We start from the raw sequence: 20,513 nt of genomic DNA on the forward strand, positions 1-20,513 counted from the left end.
GTTAGTAAGTCATATTTTGGTTTAGTTTAATCCACTTCACAAAGTTAACCAACAAAACTGAAATGCATTCCTGTTTGAGAGTAAGTTTCCTCCAATGAGAAGGAAGCAAACAAGGTTTAAGCCAATGGATTCTGCAGCACACCAAAATGCTTTTCATGCAAATATAGTAAGTCAACACACAAACAGATCCAACCTATGAAAAACTTTGTCAGATGAAATGGTCTGTGCACTTATATCAGATGTATTTACCTGTTCATTGTCATCTTCATCACTGCTAAGTTTTAGATCATCCTCAAGCATTCTGAAAAAAAAAGAGAAACAATACAGAATGACATTTAATGAATTATCTTCATGTACAATGGGCCAAATCTACACCTCAGCAAAGTCAAAGGTAAAACTCTCTTTCAATTCAAAACAGCAAAATCAGACCTGAGGTAAGTAAACTGATGAATACTCCATATATGTATGTATTAGTGCTTCTTTGTGATGCTAGGGAAGAACAAATGACTTTCAGACTCATTCATCATGAAGTTTGGCAGCCAGCTGCTCTTTCATGTCCTCTTTTATTGTCTCACAGGGATTAGTCCATATACACCTACATGTATTTCTAAATCAGAAGAGAAATTCAGCTTCAAGACTGCTAAAAACTGAGAAAAAGTCATCCATGTTTCATTCTCAATCTGGGGCACCACCAATTTCCTTTCTGGTACCAATCCCTACCTTATCAAACTGAGAATGCAAAGTGGAAAACAGCAAGAAGAGGAGGTGCTTGTTTGAGGTTTGATGGGACCTCGCAGTTGTTAGTATCCAAAGGCAGAGCAAACCTTTTCCAATCTGGGAACTTGCCAGTTCATACCCCCATTTTTATGTATTTATTTTTTAATACAGGGAAATCCCACAGTTCTGTGAGATTTTCTGTGCCCTGCACTTGGTTAAAGGGGAAGGACACTCCTAAAAGATGTGGCTGGCCCTATACCTCCTTCCCTTCTTTTGGCAGAAGAGAGTTGAATTGCACATTACTATATTAACACCCATATGACTTCTTCTTCTTTTAATCCAAGACTTGGATATGGGAAAATTCATGGGGCAAGAAACCATGTTATTTGCTGCTGCAGAGACAGAAAAGGTCTCTTCTTTGGGGGTCTGTCTAATTAAAAAGATGAGCAGTCACCGAATACACTCCCATATAGTCACGCTTTTATCTGAGCTGATAATCATCTGGGCACACTTCTACCTCACACCCATCTTTTCACCTTGACAAGCTGTCTTATCCCAGGATGACGTATGAATGAATCAGCACATCTCCCTCCCATCTGCTGTGACAGCCACTAAAATTGCAGATCTTCCTTTCTGCCAGCCCCAGCTCCTTTACCCACGGCAGGAGGCATGCAAATTGCAATTATTGTTTCCTTTCTGCCTTGATAGAGACTGAAGTCTATGATTTTTTATTGTTAGCCTTTAAATAACTCTAGCAATCAATGGATGTTCTGTTTGGAAGGTTTTTTTTTTTTTTTTTTTTGTTTGAAGACTACCAGTAAATCATGGAAGCCTCCTGATACATGGAATTTTAGGGAGGGGACAATAATCCTAAATGTGCAAATATCAGAACATTCGAAGCCCTAATGGTGGCCTCAAAAAGAGAAAGTGAAGGAGATCTTTAAACTGGTTTGTGAGTCATCTGTCTTTCAGTGACCTCTGTCATCAGGCAACCCAGTGGTTACAAAGTATCTGGACACATAACTACCAGTCATTAGCATCCTGATAAATGGTGATGCCTCCCTGTAATACGTGAACCCATAAAAGTACGTCTGCAGCATGGATAAAAAAAAAAAATTCTTCTAAAAGTTAGGATTTGCGGTGGGTTGACCTTGGCTGGATGCCAGGTGCCCACTAAAGCTGCTCTATCTCTGCTCTCTTCATCTGGACAGGAGAGAGAAAATGTAACAGAAGGCTCGTGGGTCGAGAAAAGGACAGGGAGAGATCACTCAGCAATTACTGTCGTGGGCAAAACAGACTCGATTTGGGGAAATTAATTGGAAGTATTGCCAATGAAATCAGAGTAGGGCAATTAGAAATAAAACCAAATGATAAAACATCTTCCCCCCACCCTTCCCTTCTTCCTGGGCTGGACTTCACTTGCAGTTTTCTCTGCCTCCCCCTCACAGCGGTGCAGGGGGATGGGGAATGGGGGTTATGGTCAGTTCATTATATGCTGTCTCTGCAGGTTCCTCCTCCTCAGGGAGAGGACTCCTCCCATGCTTCCCCTCTTCTTCCAGCATGGGGTGCCTCCTGCAGGAGCCGGCCCCTCACAAACTTCTCCAACTCGAGCCCTTCCCACAGGCTGAACTTCTTGAGGAACTGTCCCAGAGTGGGTCCTTTCTGTGGGCACATCCTCCAGGCACAGGCTGCTCAAGCGTGGGTCCCCCAGGGGGTCACAAGTGCTGGCAGCAAACCTGCTCCAGCGTGGGCTCCTCTCTCTACAGGGACAAGGTCCTGCCAGTGCAGGCTTCCCATGGGGTCCCAGCCTCCTTCGGGCATCCCCCTGCTCTGGCCTGGGCTCCTCTCTGGGCTGCAGCTGCATCTCTGCTCCCCACGGAGCCCCTGGGCTGCAGGGGCACAGCTGCCTCTCCATGGGCAGCACCAGGGGCTCTCTGCTCGGGCACCTGGAGCACCTCCTGCCCCTCCTGCACTGACCTGGGTGTCTGCAGGGCTGTTCCTCTCACATATTCTCTCTCCTCTCTTCCAGCTGCTGTTGCACAGCAGTTTTTTTTCCCTTTTTCAAATCTGTTATGCCAGAGGCACTGCCACTGCCACTGCTGGGCTCAGCCTTGGCCAGTGGCAGTCCATCCTGGAGCTGAATGGTGTTGGCTGTGTTGGAAATGGGGGGAAGCTTCCAGCAGCTTCCCACAGAAGCCAACCCTGCAGCCCCCCTGCCACCAAAACCTTGCCATTCAAACCCAATACTCAATTTTTCAGGAATTATTAATCTTTAGAGGCCGGGACTCTGGTGATGAACAGAAACTTTTAATGCTGTTTATCTAGCAGACACATTCATTTGTTTCCCCAGAGCTATTACTTGCTGTGCCATTCTCAATGTATCGCTGTGCCTTGATCTATCCACAGTCCCTGATTGTTATCTGCAAGTCTCATTACACCAGAAGGACAATACCCCCAGGAAACCGAGACCATTTTCATACAGGACTATATCATTTTGACTCTTAACTCTAATTCAATCCTACACTCCTACTTTTAAACCTACATTTCACTTTAATGTGTAAATTATCCACTGCTTTAAAGAATCACTGCTAGATAATGCATTCTATTGTTATTTTTTAATGCAGATTTAAGTGGACATAATGCAAAGATCTTTTCATGAATGAAACCCAAAGGGTGGTATGGTTTTTTTTTCTTTCAGCTATTGGGTGGTTTGGTTTTTGGTTTTGGGGTTTTTTTTTCATTTGTTACATGTTAAATTCCTTTTTGACATACCCTGGTAGAAATAAACCAAAAGGACAAAAGAAATTCCACATTGGATAAATGGAAAGAACAAAGAAGAAAACATAAAAAAGATAAATGGATACACTTACTAAACTAACCCTACAGCCATCTGAAATGGCTGATTAATAACTGTCCTCATACAGCCTATACTGCAGATACTTCCTAGCAAGTACAGTAAGCGCAAGACATGTTTATTGAATATTGAAAAATATAAAATTGATATAAAACATGATTAGTAGGAAGGACAACTGTTAGAGTTGGTTTCAGAGAAACTAAATTTGCAGGATTTATGAATTCCCTTCATGAGACTAATAGATGTTTAGACGACTAGAGAGAGGAAACAAATTGGATTTTGGCATTTCTTCAGTAGTTCCAAGCTCATCACTTGGAGTATATAATTCTTTTCAGCCCGTTCTGCTAAATGAAGAATATGTCATCCCATTCAGTTCCAAAACTCAAAGCTGAAACAACTAAACCAACCAGCTTCTAAAATGCATCATGCTCTTCTGGCAGATGGAATAATTAAAGAGAAACTGAGTTAGTATCAACCAGAAATATATGGTAGCCAGAGAAGCAAGGAAATAAATTAAAAATACACAGTGTGTGCAAGTGTAGAATGCCGAACACTTCAAATAACATGCTCCCAGAGAATAATGGTTAGAAAAAGCAGTATTTTACAGAATGCAGAGGACTAGGTACCACAATTTAAAAACGTGCTTAATATTCTGAAGACATGGGTCACAGTAGCTTGTACTGTTTAATGTTTCTATTAACTCTCATTTATAAGCAAGTACCATCTGATTGCACTCAAAGCCCAACAAGGACTTTTTAGATTGCCAGAAACCTTAATTCAAGGTGACTATTTCACTATCACATCTAGAAAGGTATTTCAGCTTCAAAGCCCTGAGACAGAAGAGCTCTGTATCTTCAGCTCTCCAAAACACCGTCTGGATGGTGTGAACATGAAATTAGGCACTCTTGAGTGAAAGGTCCCTGGAAATACCCATATGATCTATTCTGCTCTGTGTAATTGCTCATCTCAGAAGCACCCAGACTGGAGATTACAGAGTATATTTGCTATTAAGATCAGGACAGCTATTAATAAAGGCCAATTTGGAGGCTATGTTAAAATTACAATGAATACTGTCAATGAGGGCAAATCAAAGAGAAAACTGCCTGTATCAGAAAGCTATCTCCAGGGGTGTTATGAATTCATTTTATTTCCTATTCTTCTCTGACCCAGCTGACATTATTATTGAATATACATGTACTTGTTTGTCTTTTCATCCATAGCTAATGCAAAACACCACTTTAGGGAAAGAACAGGATTAAGAAGGATTTTTTATTTCATTATTAGAGCAATGCCATTTACTCTAACAGTAGAAGTTGTGTCAGCACATTTATTATAATCTACAATTTTCAGAGGTTTATAATTTGGAATTTGAAATTACTGCAAAGCAGAAATGTTGGGACAAAGCAACACATTTATCTGCGGTGTAAGTAGGGGCAATCTCATTGACTGACTACAATATCCACTTCCTCCAGGGATGAATTTGCTCCCAAAGCAGATTGTTCCTACATTACAAATTTAGCTAGACAAATGGCTGAACAAGGGCTTTATTAGGATGAGTTCTCTAAAAGTCGCACTAGAAATAGTAAGAACATGATCACTGAAATGGGACTTGTAGCCCATCCTGACTTCTAAGTTCAGCAGATGTTTTGTGCACACCAGGCCTGCTGGTTTGGGATCCTGTCAACGAGCAAGTGAAGATTTGATTAGGAGACATGAGAGAATTCACCCCCTGAAAAAGCACTACCACAGTATCCCTCCATTTCAGTTATTTTTATAGAAGACTCTGAACTTCTTAAAGGAGGATTTTCATGGCATCCTTTTTTTTTGTTTGTTTGTTTAATGTATAACATATTTAAATGTTTTTAACAAATGAATAAGGTCCTGATTGCTGGTAGACATCTGGGAATGCTATGCATTTGTTCCTGATCTGGTTGTGGAGGGCTGGGATGGGAGTCTGCTGTGTTTATAGTAACATGTTTGGTGATACAGCTTCCTTAAGGAGGAGGCATTTAAAAGGCAGCATGGACAGGACAAGGTTCTGCATGTCTAATTTGCTCTGGGATCAGCTCACCACTGCACTGGGGCTCACTCCACTGTGAAAAAAGTCTTGTGAGAATGAAAAGGATGAAGGAAAGTGATGAGGGTGTTGCAAGCAGACAGCCAAGGGAATACTGGGCAATTCCCTGATCCTGAGCTGCCCAGAAAATTAACTCACTCACGTCAAACCACATCTGTACAAAATGCATATCCCATCTGAGTCACACCACAACAAACACAAGTGTTGCTTCTGCAGGAAGGAGGACAGGCAGTGGTGTTAACCAGACATACAGACATGCCGTTCTTTTCTTGCCAGGTTTGTCTCTGGTAAAATGGGAATACATGTAAGATTTCTGTGCTACTAGTTATTCCATTCAATATTAAAGAGACAGCTTAGACTGTTATAGCAAGTTTCAAACTTGTAAAACTTAATAAGACTTAATCCAGAACAGGCAGGAATCTAATAAATGTCTTTGAGGTTAAGAAAGTGGTACATTGCAGCCTGAGCTATGATGCCCTTGTCACTCCTGTTAGCAGCAATATTCCTGTGGAGGGAACACGGTCCATGCAAATATTGACTAGCACTGAGATGCAACCTTTTCTACATCTGCACTTGCATGGAAATAAGGCCATCAGTTCAACACAATCTCCGCTGGTTTACCCCATGGACTTCATACCCAACTTGTTTTTCATTTTCCTAGTGCATTTCTCTGTAGTATATAAGGCTTCTCCGAGAGTGGTAACTCAAAAGGTATCATGCAAATGACAAACTGTGTAATGGAATTCAGATGTATTTCAAGAATGTGTTGCACACACTGGAGCACAATTTTATCATTTATCAAGGGGGAAGAAGGGGGCCTATGTCTGTGAAAACATCTAACAATAGATTTCCCCAGAGAAGTTCATAATACAGTGAACAAAAAACTGAGGAAATGAAAATAAACGGTAGAGTAATTCCAAAGGAAAAAAGAGGATCTTTTGTTTTAAAACATCCCATCAATAAATCTTGAAACCTTATATTTATTCTTTTGCTGAAATGTGCAAGTCATCCTTACCTTATTTCCTCTGAGATACTGTAAGAGTTATGGTAAAAGGAAAATCTCAGAAGATTAAATGGAATTTACAAGCACCATTTACCTTAATAGTCAGGACCATTTGTCCAGCAATTTTATACATACTTAAATAAAATGTATTAATTTTTCCCTTCTCCTCATCCACCATTTTCTTTCACTGCATTTTTGTCAATGATGATGAAGTCAGTCTTGCAAACTGTTACTCACAGAAGTAACTTCTGCTCATTAACTCATAGTTTCAGTGGCCTGAATAGGGCTAATTTGCTGAAGGTATAGATCAACTCCTCAGTGTATGGCCTGAAATCACCTCCCCTTAGAAAGGACTGAAGTCGAGTTTTGTGTCTTCATTGCTAAACAACCTGTGAGCAATAAAGGTGCCTGTTCTCTTTCCTGCCACAGGGAAGGCACTCATTATCCTGCTGACATGGTCAGCCTCCCTCTGACCAGTGATGGAGAACGATGGCTTGCTAGGACACCCTCCATTGTGTGTTGTCACATGCAGCCTGCCTTAGTGTTCCTGGCACCATATCAGTAATTAGTGTAATTACAGCTGGTGAGAGAGAAGTAACCCCTGTGGTTTTCTATTAGGTACCTCACAATTAGAGAGTGCACTTCATTACTCATCTCTCTGTATCATCTCTTAATTTCAAAAGGATTAAGCAAAATTAATTCTTTCAGTAGAAGAATTTCTTTATCCAGCCATCCATTAATGTCTATGTACAAAAAGCTCTTCAAGGCAACTAAGATATTAAGTTGCTACTAACTGCATTGTAACTACTGCTCTGTTGACAGACATTTTGTGTTTCATTAAAGCTGAGACAAGAACTTTTGGAGGAAGGAGAAACTGGCTGCCAACTTTTATGGGAATCTGTATGTTTAGCACAAATAATAATACTCTATTATAATAATACTAATTAATAATACTAATAATACTAAATAATACTAATAATACAAATAATACTCTGGTATATCCAATAACTTCACAGCTCTATTGAGCTTCAATCCTGCTTGCAAACAATGCTTCCAACAGAATGGGATCAGAATGGGGTCAAAATATTTTAACAGTGTAATGGGAAGTGGCAAAAAAAAATCACAGAAAGCAGTAGCCTTTTGTTTCAAGTTGGTGAATTGATACTTCTGTCTTAAACACTAATACCACTGGGTTTGCCTTCTGCCTTAGCAAAGCTCCATCTCCTTCACCTTGTGTTTCCCTCACTGCACAGTGACTCTTTAGTACAATGCACATCTCTGTTTGCTAAGTTCAGAGTATGATGTATCACTGAAGCAAAAAGGGGGAAAAATGAGAGAAAAGAGAGGCAAGAACAAAGAAAAGTATGGGTCCAGGAAAAACACTGGGAGGGACTAATAGTTTCTAAAAATGCCAGTATAAAATGTGCATTCTTAAAGTTTGTGAAGAATAAAAATGAGTACCCCACTTTTTTTAGTGTGTTCAATTCTGACAGTGTGCACAAAGCTTTTACTATTTTCCCCTTGATAAACTGCAATGGCTGATATAATTCTGGGTTCTGCTATTTATCAAGAGCAATATATAGTCCAAGAGTCATTTCTGTGATACATACTCATTTCCAATACATTCCACATGAAAAACACCTGCTTACTCCAACGATATTTGATTAAAACTGTCTCCTAGCCAGAGCACCAGTATTTTCTCTGGTAAACAAGCCTTCAGCTGGCATATTTACACACAAGGGCTATAGGAACTTAGCACACAGTTAAACAATGATTGATAATTCTACCACCACTTGCAAAGGTGACTTTAAAAAATCATACCAGAAAATATAATAAAGAAATTTGTTCAACAAGGAATGAAATAACACAGGACTGGCTCATCTATCCAGTGCTCCACAGTGCATATGGAAGGACATTAGTTTTATTCATTGATGATATTCTTTTATCTTTCATTTTATTCCTTTTTTTAATCTGGCAAAAAAGTGAGTCCTTCAAGGAGCTGTTTGATGAGCTGCCAGTACTAACATGACATTCACAAATCTTTCTCTGTGCACTCTTTTCCCCTTACGTAGACCAATCTTGTATCTGAAGAGCAGAGTTCTTTTGTTTCTGCAGATTGGAAATCAGTTGTGTCTGGTAATCTGAAGCTTCACTAACCTGTTCCAGAGTGGAAGAAGCTTTTTTTGTTCATGAAAACCTTTCTACTGGTGTATTTTTGCATTTCTTTCTGCCATTTGAACTACTTGCCTCTAATTTCCACCTGCTGCCTGCAAAGTTCAGTGCCATGAAGAGAGACCACAATTCAGTGTTAGTGATGGGAATGACACTGAGACCTGAAGGCCCTTTGCAGAGGCAGCACAGACTGAGATGAACTCTGCTCTTCTGGCTTTAGGACTGTGTGGAGCTGGGCAGGGGGTGATGAGGAGAAGAAATTCCTCCATGCCTGCTGTGGAGTAAGGCAACACAGCAGCTCACCAGGTGACTGCAGGAATAGCAACAAAGACCCCCTGACAGTGTCCTGAGGCTGAGAGGTGTTTAAATCCCTGGAGTCAGTTAGTCCTTAAGAATGAATTGTTGGGGAGGAGTGGTCCTGTGACCCTGTGAGTGGGTCTGGCTTCTTCATTTCTGTGCAAAAGAACAACAACGTAATAAAACGGTAAAGTAATTCTTTACTTGTTCAAAAGGAAGACTCAAGATGTTTAATAAAGACTGGTAGAAGGAGGTCTTCCACAGGCAGATACTGAAAAGGCCACACAATGCAGTCATGACAGGGCTTTCAGTGATATGTTATGGAGAATGGGACCTTTAGCTTCAGAAACAGTCCTTGTGCATATGGAGGAAAGTGAAATTTGTCATGTCCGATTTTAAAGAAGGCTGTAAGCTTAGTGGCTGACTTACAGATTTTCTGGGGTGTGCATTACCAAAGCAGAATTCCAAGCAGGAATCCAAGTCCTCTGTTATGGCCTTCTGATGGTGTATGGTGAATAAAAAGCAGGGGTCAGCCATAGAGAAGATGAGCAAGTATCAGGGGCTTGTGTGTGCATGGGAGAACTGACCAGGCCTTTCAGGGCTGCAAAGGCACTACACCTCTACAAAAAGTACTGCTGGACCATGCTGGGTACACAGGGTAGTTCAGGGATGATCATCAGCAAAAATCCCCACAGAAAGCAAGCATAACGTGATCTTGGGGAAGGTGAGCTTCATTTTCACTGCCCTAATTTGTGATCAGTTTTTAAAGTTACTTTTGTACCTGCAAAATCCTACATCAAGAATCCACAGCTATCCCACTGATCTGATACAGACTTTGCAAAGAGAAATGCATCTTCAGTAAGACTGTTCACTTCTATCCCTAAATGAACATTCTGTTGATCAGTCTAAAAATGTATAAACAGATTAATCCAAGCAGTACTAAAACTAATGTAAATAGAGGGGATAAAACCAAGCAAGACTAAAACTAATATAAATAGATCGGATAAATGAAAAAAATACTTAAATGATTTCTGAATCTGGATGATTTATAAGGCACTGCATATGCATGAGAGAAATCAAGTACTAAGCACAGTCCTGAAAACACTGACTCATGCAAATAATCCTTGCTCCTGCAAGCACTATTTTTCAGGCTCAGATCCAAACACAATGCCTGACACTGTTTGCTCTGATAATCACTCTAAGATAAACAGATATGAATAACTGCAAATACTTCCAAGCATTTCCTCTCACTTATAATGTAAAAAGAAAAATTAGAGGATAAAATGAAAATGTATGTTTCCACTTCCAGATTTCATACATCATTAATTCTGTAAAAATATATTCATCTTCATGCTGATAGTTCTCTTTGCTTGGCAAGCTTGAAGAATGCAATATGCTAGATAACCTGATTGAAAATTTGATCCTATTGTTTAACAAAATGAAGATTGTTTCATAAGGGGCTCCACCATGTCTGTGCACATTTTCCCCTAAGTAACAGTGTAAGACTTGCATTTCCCCAGACAGCTGAACATTTACGTTGATGTACTTGGCTACAGATCCAATCTTGCTCTGGCTATAATACAGGAGAATTTTCCTCAGCATTTTGAATTATGGCACTGAAATAATTTAACAGTGCCTTCTGTGCATGTTACACAAGTTTTCTGATACAGTTAGCTCTTACTGAAAGTTTGCTTACCCTATAAATTGTGCCACATGGTTAAATCATTCTTTGTCCTGAAAATTGAGGGTATTTTTTTCAGTATCACTGCAAATGGTGTAACTCTGGAGAAGCCAGCATTTCCCCACAGCCATGCATACCCTTTGTACACACACCCTCCAATCTTTATATTCCCTAGGAAGCCCAGGTTACTTCTGAGCTCTCTGCTAATTCGTGCTTGCAGAGCCCTCTACAGTGTTGGAAGAATGAAGCTGTGAGGAACCAAGAAAGGAACATTCTGTGGTTGGTTCAAATGGAGGCATTAGAGATACTCACAGACATGATTTATGTCCAATTACAGAATCACAGATGGCTGGGGTGGGAAGTACCTCTGGGGATCATCTAGTTTAAACCCCCCTGCTAAAGCAGGTTCACCCAGAGCAGGTTGCACAGGATCACATCCAGACAGGTTTTGAATATCTCCAGTGAGGGAGGGAGACTCCACAACTTCTCTGGGCAGTCTGTTCCAATGTTCAGTCACCCTCACACTAAAATTTCTTCTCCTATTCAGATGGAATTTTCTGTGTTTCAGTTTGTATCCACTGTCCCTTGCCCTCTCTGCTTTAATATTTCTCTCCCAAATTCATCTTGAGACCACCCTGGTCTTCCTTTACCACAAAGCCTTTGAGGAACATCAGGGTTGATTCTCTGAGAGGTAGGTTAATTTTATTTTCATACCAAATTAGTTATGAGATGAAATACATGTTACCACTGGAAAAAAACTCAAAATATGGTTCTCAGTGCTAAAAACACTCTAAAAAAGAAAATTCAAGACTACCAATTTTTTGCCTTTCTTTTTGACCGTTTATATCATGTCTGGCACTTGATTTCTTTGTCCATGACCTCAGTACCTCAATGTTATTATCAGACAAATAAACAAGAAAATTAGTACATAAAATTGATAGATGGATACCCCATGTTTTTCTTCAAAGGGCAAAACTTAGGGATGATGCAGACTAAATTTAATTGATGAAGTCTAGTGACATCATGACTTTTACAAAGACAAACAATAGAATAATAACATGTCAAAATTGTCAGACTGGATCAGGTCCACGGTACATCTAGTTCTACATCTTGTCAGAGGAGGTTCTTCAATGGAACCATTTGTTAGTACTGAACTATTTTTCCTAATATAGCTGGAATGAGACACCGGTTCATTATGCTCCTGAAGCACATATGTCTCCCCAAATTCTTCATTACAATTTTTTTCAGAGCTTCTTTGAACCCTGGCTCCACTGTTGGCAGGAACCTGAGTCTTAACTTTCGGCTGTGTAAGAACCTATTTGTTTTTCCTGGCCTTTTTATCCAAAAAAATTAAATTATGAGAAAATAAATGGGAATTTCATAAGTTCTAAGTGAGTCTACGTGCTTGCCTCCCATCAAATTTCAAAACTTCATTTTCTGTCAGAATAGTTATAAGGACATAACACATCTTTTTTCCTTAGACTGTTCTTTTGTACTTTCTCATCTTACTCTACACATCTGCCATAGCAAAGTCTAAATCTTAGTGACAATGATCTTCTGAGGAACAAGTGTGTACATTCACCTTATGCCTGACTTGCAAGCTGCAAAGCCCTCCCCACGTTTGCTGAGTTTTGATGTTAGTTCCATTGAAAAAGGATGAGTCCCACCAAGAGGAAATTGCACAATACACCTTGTACTTGGTGCATGAGCTGCTAATCCACAGACTAATCCAGTTGATACATATGGTTAGGCAGTTGGGTAACTATCAGGGCACAACACCACCTTTCATCTCCTAAGGTAATGCAGAAGTTATATCTCAAATCCAATTTAAATTGGTACTCCCTTGAGCTCAAAGATAATTTCTCTCTAATCCTCTTCTGGTTGTCTATAGGGTAACCTTCAAAATCCCAGAAATGACACTGTAAAAAAATGATCAAGCCATAATTTTTTAGCACAAAACCTAGCTATTTTTCCTGGTAGCACTATGTCCCAGCTGTTATCAGATTCAAGAATTCTTCAACTGCCTTGAACTCTGCATTTATTTTACTTTTCCAGATTTTTGCCAATGAAAATACCTCAGCACTGCTTGAAGAGAAAATAATCTTGTCAGTTTTATTGTGCCATATCTGAGATGATGAAGGTCATGCTAACTACAAGTCTGTTCCAATTGCTACGGGGTTGGGTGAGGTGGGCTTTTTATTTTATTTTTGGTTTTCCCCTAGCTCCTACCACAAAGTAATAGGGATTTTCCCCTTTCATTCATCTTGCCTTTTGTTGTTTTTAATCGACCACCCATCAGTGCCGAATTGCCTTGTAACTGTCTGCTGAGCTTTCATTTGACAGAGATAGCTGCTATTGTTAGCAGGAGCCTTCACTTCAGCCCATTTAACTTTCCTCAGTTTGACAGCTTCACAATAGCCACCTTCCATCTAAAGAAAACTGTGATTTAGTAGAAAGGGAATGTGGGACAACAGCCTGATCTGTCACTCAGTCTCCAGTGAGTTCTCTTGGCATAAAGTTCCCCCACAAAGCTGGAGGATGAAATACTACATGAAAATAAGACGGTCATGAGACATGTTCTGTTATATATTCTGGCAAAATCTAAACAGCAATCACATTTAAAAATACAGCCCTTTCCTGTCATTAATACCCCACACTGGACAGCAAAATAAATATTTTGACTAATTCTAAATTTCCATTTTTTACTTACATTCCAGAGTAATACTTGACTTTCCCCCCCCCCTTTTATTCACCTAGTAATTGTTCTCAGATTGATCTACAACAGCTCTTAGTGGAAACAATATGTCACAAGTAAATTAAAGCTTTCATTGGACCAGTCGTTGGTCCTACTCCATGTAAGCCTACATGAAAAGATGTTGATGAATTAAGAGCCTGGATGTCCTCCCTTATTGACAATTTAAAAAGTCAAATTATATCTGCTTTAGCACAGCCTCTGAATACTTCCCAGCTCAGTTCCACACTCAGCTTTCCTTTCATATGCGCTGTGGAAATACATTTGTAGCTGATTTTTAGCTCTTGTGCATTTATGCCTAATGGCCTTATGCATTTAAGCTTAAATCTGGTTTTATCATCTGGCATAAATGACAAGCTGTAGATGTCCCACTATTAGATTTTCCAGTGCCATTTTTTTTCCTAGCCAGTTAAATAGCATTATTTTCTTGTCCAAAATCTCAGTTCCCAGTTTGATGAATGCTCTCTTGCTAAAAAAAAAAGTCTAGAAAATTGAATTTGATTACCATAAAGCATAATTTATTTCAGTCTATGTATATGTCTTTCTTTAACTCTCATTTAACTTCATCAGAAGAAGCAGGAGAAAACAGAGTTGGTAGAGCTGCATGCTGGAAAACGAACCCACTAAACTGAATTCCATATTCACCTGAGTTTAAGAATAATTTCCTGATATTTAAAATAAATAAGTTACTTTGGTAGTGGTGCCTAAACACTGAGCAACACAGGAAATTTTGTTTTGCCCCAGCCATTCAAAACTGCATGAAGACATTACCACAACTATATAGAAAGGTGTGTACAGAAATGGAGACAGCAAATCAGATAACAGATAAACTCCAGTAAAAAGACAGATAATAGTTACTAGAGAAGAATCTATTGCCCAGAGTTTACTTGTGAGAGTACCCACGAGGCTGCAACTCGGAAGAACACCAGACTGCTCCACTGTTTCTAATTAGAGAGGACATCCTTCATTTTATAGCTCCTGTGGTCTAATTTGTAGAGAGTCATATCCCCTAAAGCTTTCTGTAAACCAAATTAAAACTCATTCCATCAAGGAGTTCTAGCAATCTATGGTCTCTGATCACAATACATACTCATGGTCATGGAGCTGCTGCAGGCAGTCAGCTGGGGGGTGCTGTCTTTTTTTCTTTTTTTTTTTTAATTTTAATTTTTTTAAAGAAAACAACAAATTTCTTCTAGAAAAAAAAAACATTTTAAAGACCAGAGAATCTGGTTCTGTTTAAACAGTCATTCATGAGAAGGAACAGTACACACAGTCTCTCTGTACTGATTTTCCTGGTATTCTCTGACTTTTAATTAAAACATTTTTCTTCCTCCTTTTTTTACTCAAGACACCTCAAAGCTTCAGCTCAACAAACATTGCTAGCAATATTTTTTTCTCTAAATTAAAAAAAGTTAGCTTAGGGCATTTTGGAAGCCTTAAGACTCCATGAATGCTTTTGAAGTTTGCAGTCCCTTCTCAACCCAGAAAACATTCATATCATGTGCAGCAGTAACACAAACACCCTACTGGTCTTTAACCCAGCTCTGGACAGGGAGAGGAAATTCTGTCTTTATGTCCATTCAGCCTTTGGTCTCTATGCCACCACTATCAAGAGTGCCAATTAGCATTCCAGCTCGTGGATTTGGACGTGAGTTAGACTCCAAGAGAGAACTTCATTTCACAAAGACACTGACTAGCTCTGAGAGTGGGATTACTTTTGTTCCCTACAAACCTGCCTTGAATTTGAATGGGTAATCTGAAGGTGAAAGTATCCATCAGCCTTATCATCAGGGCAGCCCGTGCCAGCCAGAGTACCCTTTACACCAAGAATTTGGTGTCACTTGGTGGTTGAACTTCTTGGACACACACAATTCCCTGAAAACACACCCCTCTTCCATCCCTGTGGGATCTGATATAAGCACAGAAATTTATGTGCTTGTATCAATCAACACTGCAAACACCAAGATAGATGCTTGTTTCCTCCCACATGCAAAGGGACTGAGCTAAATTTCTTCAAGCAAGCTTTCAAGAAAGTATTTATCACAGCTGGTGTAATTACAGAATTACCTGTGAAAACCCACAAAGGCTGAGGGATCTAATGAATAAGTGGAAAACTACAGCATAATATCAAACAAAATGTCTACTGTCAAAATATTCCACTTGGTAAAGGTCACATACTCCCTGCCTTGAGGAACAGCAGAGCACACTTTGCATGCAGGCAGGTGAGAGCTTTGCCTATATTATGTGAAGAGATTTTGATAAACATTCCAACCTATTTTGACAACGGGTGGCCAATATGGCAAAGTGGTTCACTGTGGTTCACAGTAGCAGTTTGATATTAAGAACTGACCAGAAAGAAATTTGATAGGCTGGCCCAAAGTGCTGAGAGTTATTAACCTTGAGAAGCTTCTGGAAATGGGATGCCCTGGGCAGGCACCACTGCCAGGGAGAGTCCCCACATCCCCAGGAGGGGGCTGCTGACCACTCCACTCTGCCTGCTACACACAGCTCCTTTCTCCCCACTCTCTGTACTCGTCTCTTCCATAAGCCTTTATCTGCTCATTTCAAACAAAACAAATATATTCACTGTTGTTTAAAGGCTCATCTACATTTCCTGCGAGCTATTTTCATCAGCAGCACTCTATTAAAGTTATTTCAAAGTAAACTAGAGAGAGAGGGAGCAGAGACTGTGTAGCACTATATCATGTGTCTTCTCAAACCAGTTAAATCTCAGCAAGAAGTAAAAAAAAAAAAAAGAGATCTATTTAAAACTAGATTAAGCTCAAGCTGCTAAAGCATAATAAATTGCTCTATTTTAACTGACTGAACTGTGCACACTTAGAATACAAGGGCATATTTCATTTGGGTTTATGCAATTGTTCAGTCTACTTTTCTACCATTTCACCCATCACCAGATGAGAGAACTTGTCAGGTAAAATTGTAGTTAATGATGTTTAATGGTGGCTAAGCCCAATAGACTTGTTTATTTCTTTTCTTCTTTTTTGTTGCTTTACTCTCACAGAAATAATGAAAATATTACATGAAAAACTTCTATATTATTTGCAGGAAAAGCTTCCATTACCAATGCTAGGTAACATAAAGCTTTATCTGATTTATACAGCAATCTATATAAATCTACTTTTATGTTTTATTTGATTCCAGCCATTAGGCTGTGCTAGGAAGTAATTCTAAAATATATATCATAGTGGCAATTCACTGTACTATACCAAATTAATCTACATAAATCTATACCTGTGTGCAGGGAACCAGCATGGTAACATCACCAGTATGGAGGAGGAATGGATGCCAGTAATTCTACTTGTAGTCTTTCTAGGAAGTTCAAGCTTTCTTTAAGTACTGAGCAGAATATAAATGTCCCCCGTTGAAAAAATTCCTCCATCTAAATTAACTGTACCATCATTAACATAGCTCTTACATTCTAAATTTCAGAATATGAAACTGCATATTAGGAGAGGTATTTCCTCTTTATGACTGATCTGAAGTCAGAGAGCTGGAGCACGAATGGGCTGTTTGGAACAGCATATCCTTTTAAAAACCTGTATTCCTTACTGATTTAAGTTCCTTACATAGCTGAAGCCAGTGTGCTCTGCACAGCTGAATGAGGCCAGCTGGCAGAGTAGGAGCGTATCAGCTCTGACTGCTTTTCTTTTGTTTGAATATTACCTCAGTGGCCGCACACTAAACGATGTGAACTTGATGGGCTTGACTATGACCTCAGCTAAACTGAACAATATGAAGCTGGCACATCTGTAATCTCAGGCTTGCTATTTTTCAATTTATTTTTCACCTGATTTGTATTAAGATGTGGTTCAAATTTTAAAATAAAAATAAAAAGGGTCCTTCTGCATTCCAAATCAATCAGCAAATGCTGGCATGCCAGAAGGCAGGCTTCATCTGCCTCTTCACACCACATTTGGTGGATCCCTGACTTATGAGAGCTTGATTTCTAAATGTTTATGCAGAAAGAAATGCTTTACACATCCGCTCCTTCTCAGATAGCCTACAGGGATTTCTGGCAATACTTTTTTTTTTTTTTTCCCCTGCCTTCCAGGTTTTCTCCCTGTGGATACATAAAGACAGAGTGACAGCAGGAGTAGGCTCAACTTGCAGCGAGCAGCATCCGTGCTTATTATTGATATTGACTACATGAGATAAGCTGGACATCTGTCTTTACTTTTAGCAAGTTCTACAAGGATAAACATGAACATGAATGTGGGCTGCCCATGGACAGTGTACTGGTGCTCTTTTATACTCCCAACCCATCGCTGGGCTTCTGTCACTTTTGTCTGAGCTACATTACAGCCTCGGGTCACAAGAGTTCAAAACATAGTCAATTAATCAAATGGCTTCTATGAACATAACACTGCAGTTCAATAACTGTTTCCTATTCAACATAACCAAGGAAATGAAAGCAGGAGGTTAATGTGAAGATAGCTAGGTTACATGTGGAGCTTTAAGCAGCAATCCTTGATTAGCCATCATCAGACAGTGCATTTTATCGGAGCAGTTATTTTATGTGAGACAAAAGAACAAACCCAGAACGTTTATGGCCTGATCCTGCTCTCAATAAAGTCAAGTCAAGCTCTTCTGTTGACTTATGCCTACTAGTTCAGGATCTTTGATCTTGGCAATAAAATTAACACAGCAACAGAAAACAACAGAGAGAGACAGAAAAATTCTCTCTTAGAATGCTCTGTGTTTACACTAAGGAAGATAAAGGATTCAAGTCTGAGGTGAAATAACTGCTCCCAAGAGGAGAGGAACTGGATATGGGACATGGCAGTCAATATAATGAAGTGATGGGGACAAGGGTGTTACATCAGTGCAACAGGTTTACATGTGTTGTATCAGTTGTATGAGGTGGGGTTTGCAAAGCTGCTGATTCCAGTGGGTGAGAGTGGAAGGCCCAAATTCCTCAGTCTTTGCTGCCCAGACATGCCCTGTCAAATGGGGTGGGAAACAGTGTGCTTAGCCTGCCAGCCACCCCTTTAGGAGGGCTTTTCTCTGTCTCAGCTTTAGAAAAGTGCTGCAATTCTGCTTCGTATCGCCCAACTCTTCTAAAAAGGGGCTGAAAAAACCCCTCTAAGCAGTGTGAGAATTCTTTTTGATGCGATAAAAACCGTAAATATGTGTTTCTAACCACTGAAGACAGCAAGCTTTGGAGGGCTTAAATGGAAAAAGCTAGTTTAGATTGAGCCAATTCTGGGTATTGCCACACATGTCAAATAGCACTTCACTTGACAAATGGTCCCAAAGAAATCTATGGAGCTATTCAGGGGGTATGGTGATGTTTGGTATGAGTAAGAAGATTAGAATCTGGCCCTTGCTTTATTTTCAGAGAGATTTCAAACATGTGTTTGTTCTAATTTTCCCTTCCTTCTAGGATTGCTGGTATTCACTTGGCTTGGCTTTAGAGGCAGAGGGATGTGAAAAACAGCACCAGTAAAAAAAATTATAAACTCTCTAATATATGACCAAAATAGCTTTTTCCCCGGTAAAATATGTGGCATAAATGAATTCCATAATGATGCTATGTGTTATAAAATTTTTATTGGCACTCATTTGGGATTACCCGCATAACTCACTTGTGAGTTCACTACTCGTGGGTAATGCACTCATCCCAAATGCATGCTAAACCTCAGCTTATGTAAAAAGTCCTATTAGAGTTTAACAGAGATTAAACTAACAGATTTTTTTACAGAAGCCTCTTATAGTACAGAGGTCCACAGAAATTACAAAAATCTTAGTCTATAACAGGCAATGTTTTCATTAGGTTTATTCTAATCATCCTGTATTAAATTCTGTAAATTCTTAACCAGTGACATGCATATCCTCTCCGCAATTTTACATTTTTCCTCTCCCTGTGCACAACTTTGTGCAGTATCACACACACGTGACTGCATGGAGAGAGAAAACAGGCCCTGGTGCGAGGTCAGTACAAACACAGAGTACAGGAGTCCTTGCTCTAGAAACTCTGCTCTCTAAACTGAAAAGGCAGGGAATGAATGGGAAAAAACATTGTTCCTATTTACAGACTGAGAACAGAGACATAATTTCCTAAAGGTCATACAGGAAGTCCCTGTTAAAGCTGGAATGAAAATCAAATTCTCCTAAGCACCAATCTAATGCCTTAACAACAAATTCATCTTCCCCCAACATGTGTTTTTCTTCATCTACTGTATTCCATGCGCATTCCTGTACCATTTAAATGTCTCTCTCTAGCACTGAGACATCATTAGTGTCTGTTTTGACTCAAAGCATCACATATCCCCCCACACACCTGGACGAGCCACCTTGTGAGGAGCATGGATAAGGTTGTCAGGCAGTTGGTGCATCAGGAAACAACAGCTCAGTTTTGCACAATAACCATTACCAGGCACCTAAACTTGGTAACCTTAGCCTAGGGCAATTTCACAAAGAAAGCTGCAACAGAAACAGGAGCAGAGCTGATGCTGGCTGGGCACAGTTAAGCTGATTTTCCTGTTTTCTTTCCTGCTTTCCCGTTTTCTTCTTTGAACATCATCTGACTCATGATGACGCTTGTGAGGACTCTACAGGCAACATTCAAACCTCTTGTGCTGCCAAGGTCAACCTGAAATATAACCACCACCCAGAGCAGTTCCTCTGCATGCCTCCAACCACACATCCCTCTTGGACAAAATCAGGGAGAAATTTCTGTAATTAACCTGGGATTTCTTTTTTTTTTTTTTTTCCCTGAAATAAATGGAAAAAGGGGCATGAGGGCACCCAAAGTACTTAACTGCTTTCTCTAAGTAAATATTTCCTCTCAATATTTAGGTGTATGTTCTGTGACAATTTATGACCAAAAATAAAATTTTAGGCAATGTTTTATGGACAATATTTTTCTATTAACTCACATATGAGAGAACTCTAAAACTTGGTATGAATTAAGGTTAACCCTTAAAAGAAGCATCTGAC

The 20,513-nt window shown here is 39.7% G+C and overlaps 1 protein-coding gene across 10 annotated transcripts in view; it reads right to left on the reverse strand.

The window, feature by feature from the left end:
- AFF2 (ALF transcription elongation factor 2) overlaps positions 1-20,513 on the reverse strand; it is a 446,304-nt gene that overhangs the window by 96,813 nt on the left and 328,978 nt on the right. For all 10 annotated transcript variants that reach the window (XM_069015464.1, XM_069015466.1, XM_069015463.1 and 7 more), the window contains one exon: positions 250-301. In XM_069015464.1, coding sequence (XP_068871565.1) covers positions 250-301 — 52 coding nt within the window. The remainder of the gene's footprint in view (positions 1-249; positions 302-20,513) is intronic.

Source organism: Aphelocoma coerulescens, chromosome 4A (genome assembly GCF_041296385.1).
Source record: "Aphelocoma coerulescens isolate FSJ_1873_10779 chromosome 4A, UR_Acoe_1.0, whole genome shotgun sequence".
In the NCBI taxonomy this organism is placed as follows: Eukaryota; Metazoa; Chordata; class Aves; order Passeriformes; family Corvidae; genus Aphelocoma; species Aphelocoma coerulescens.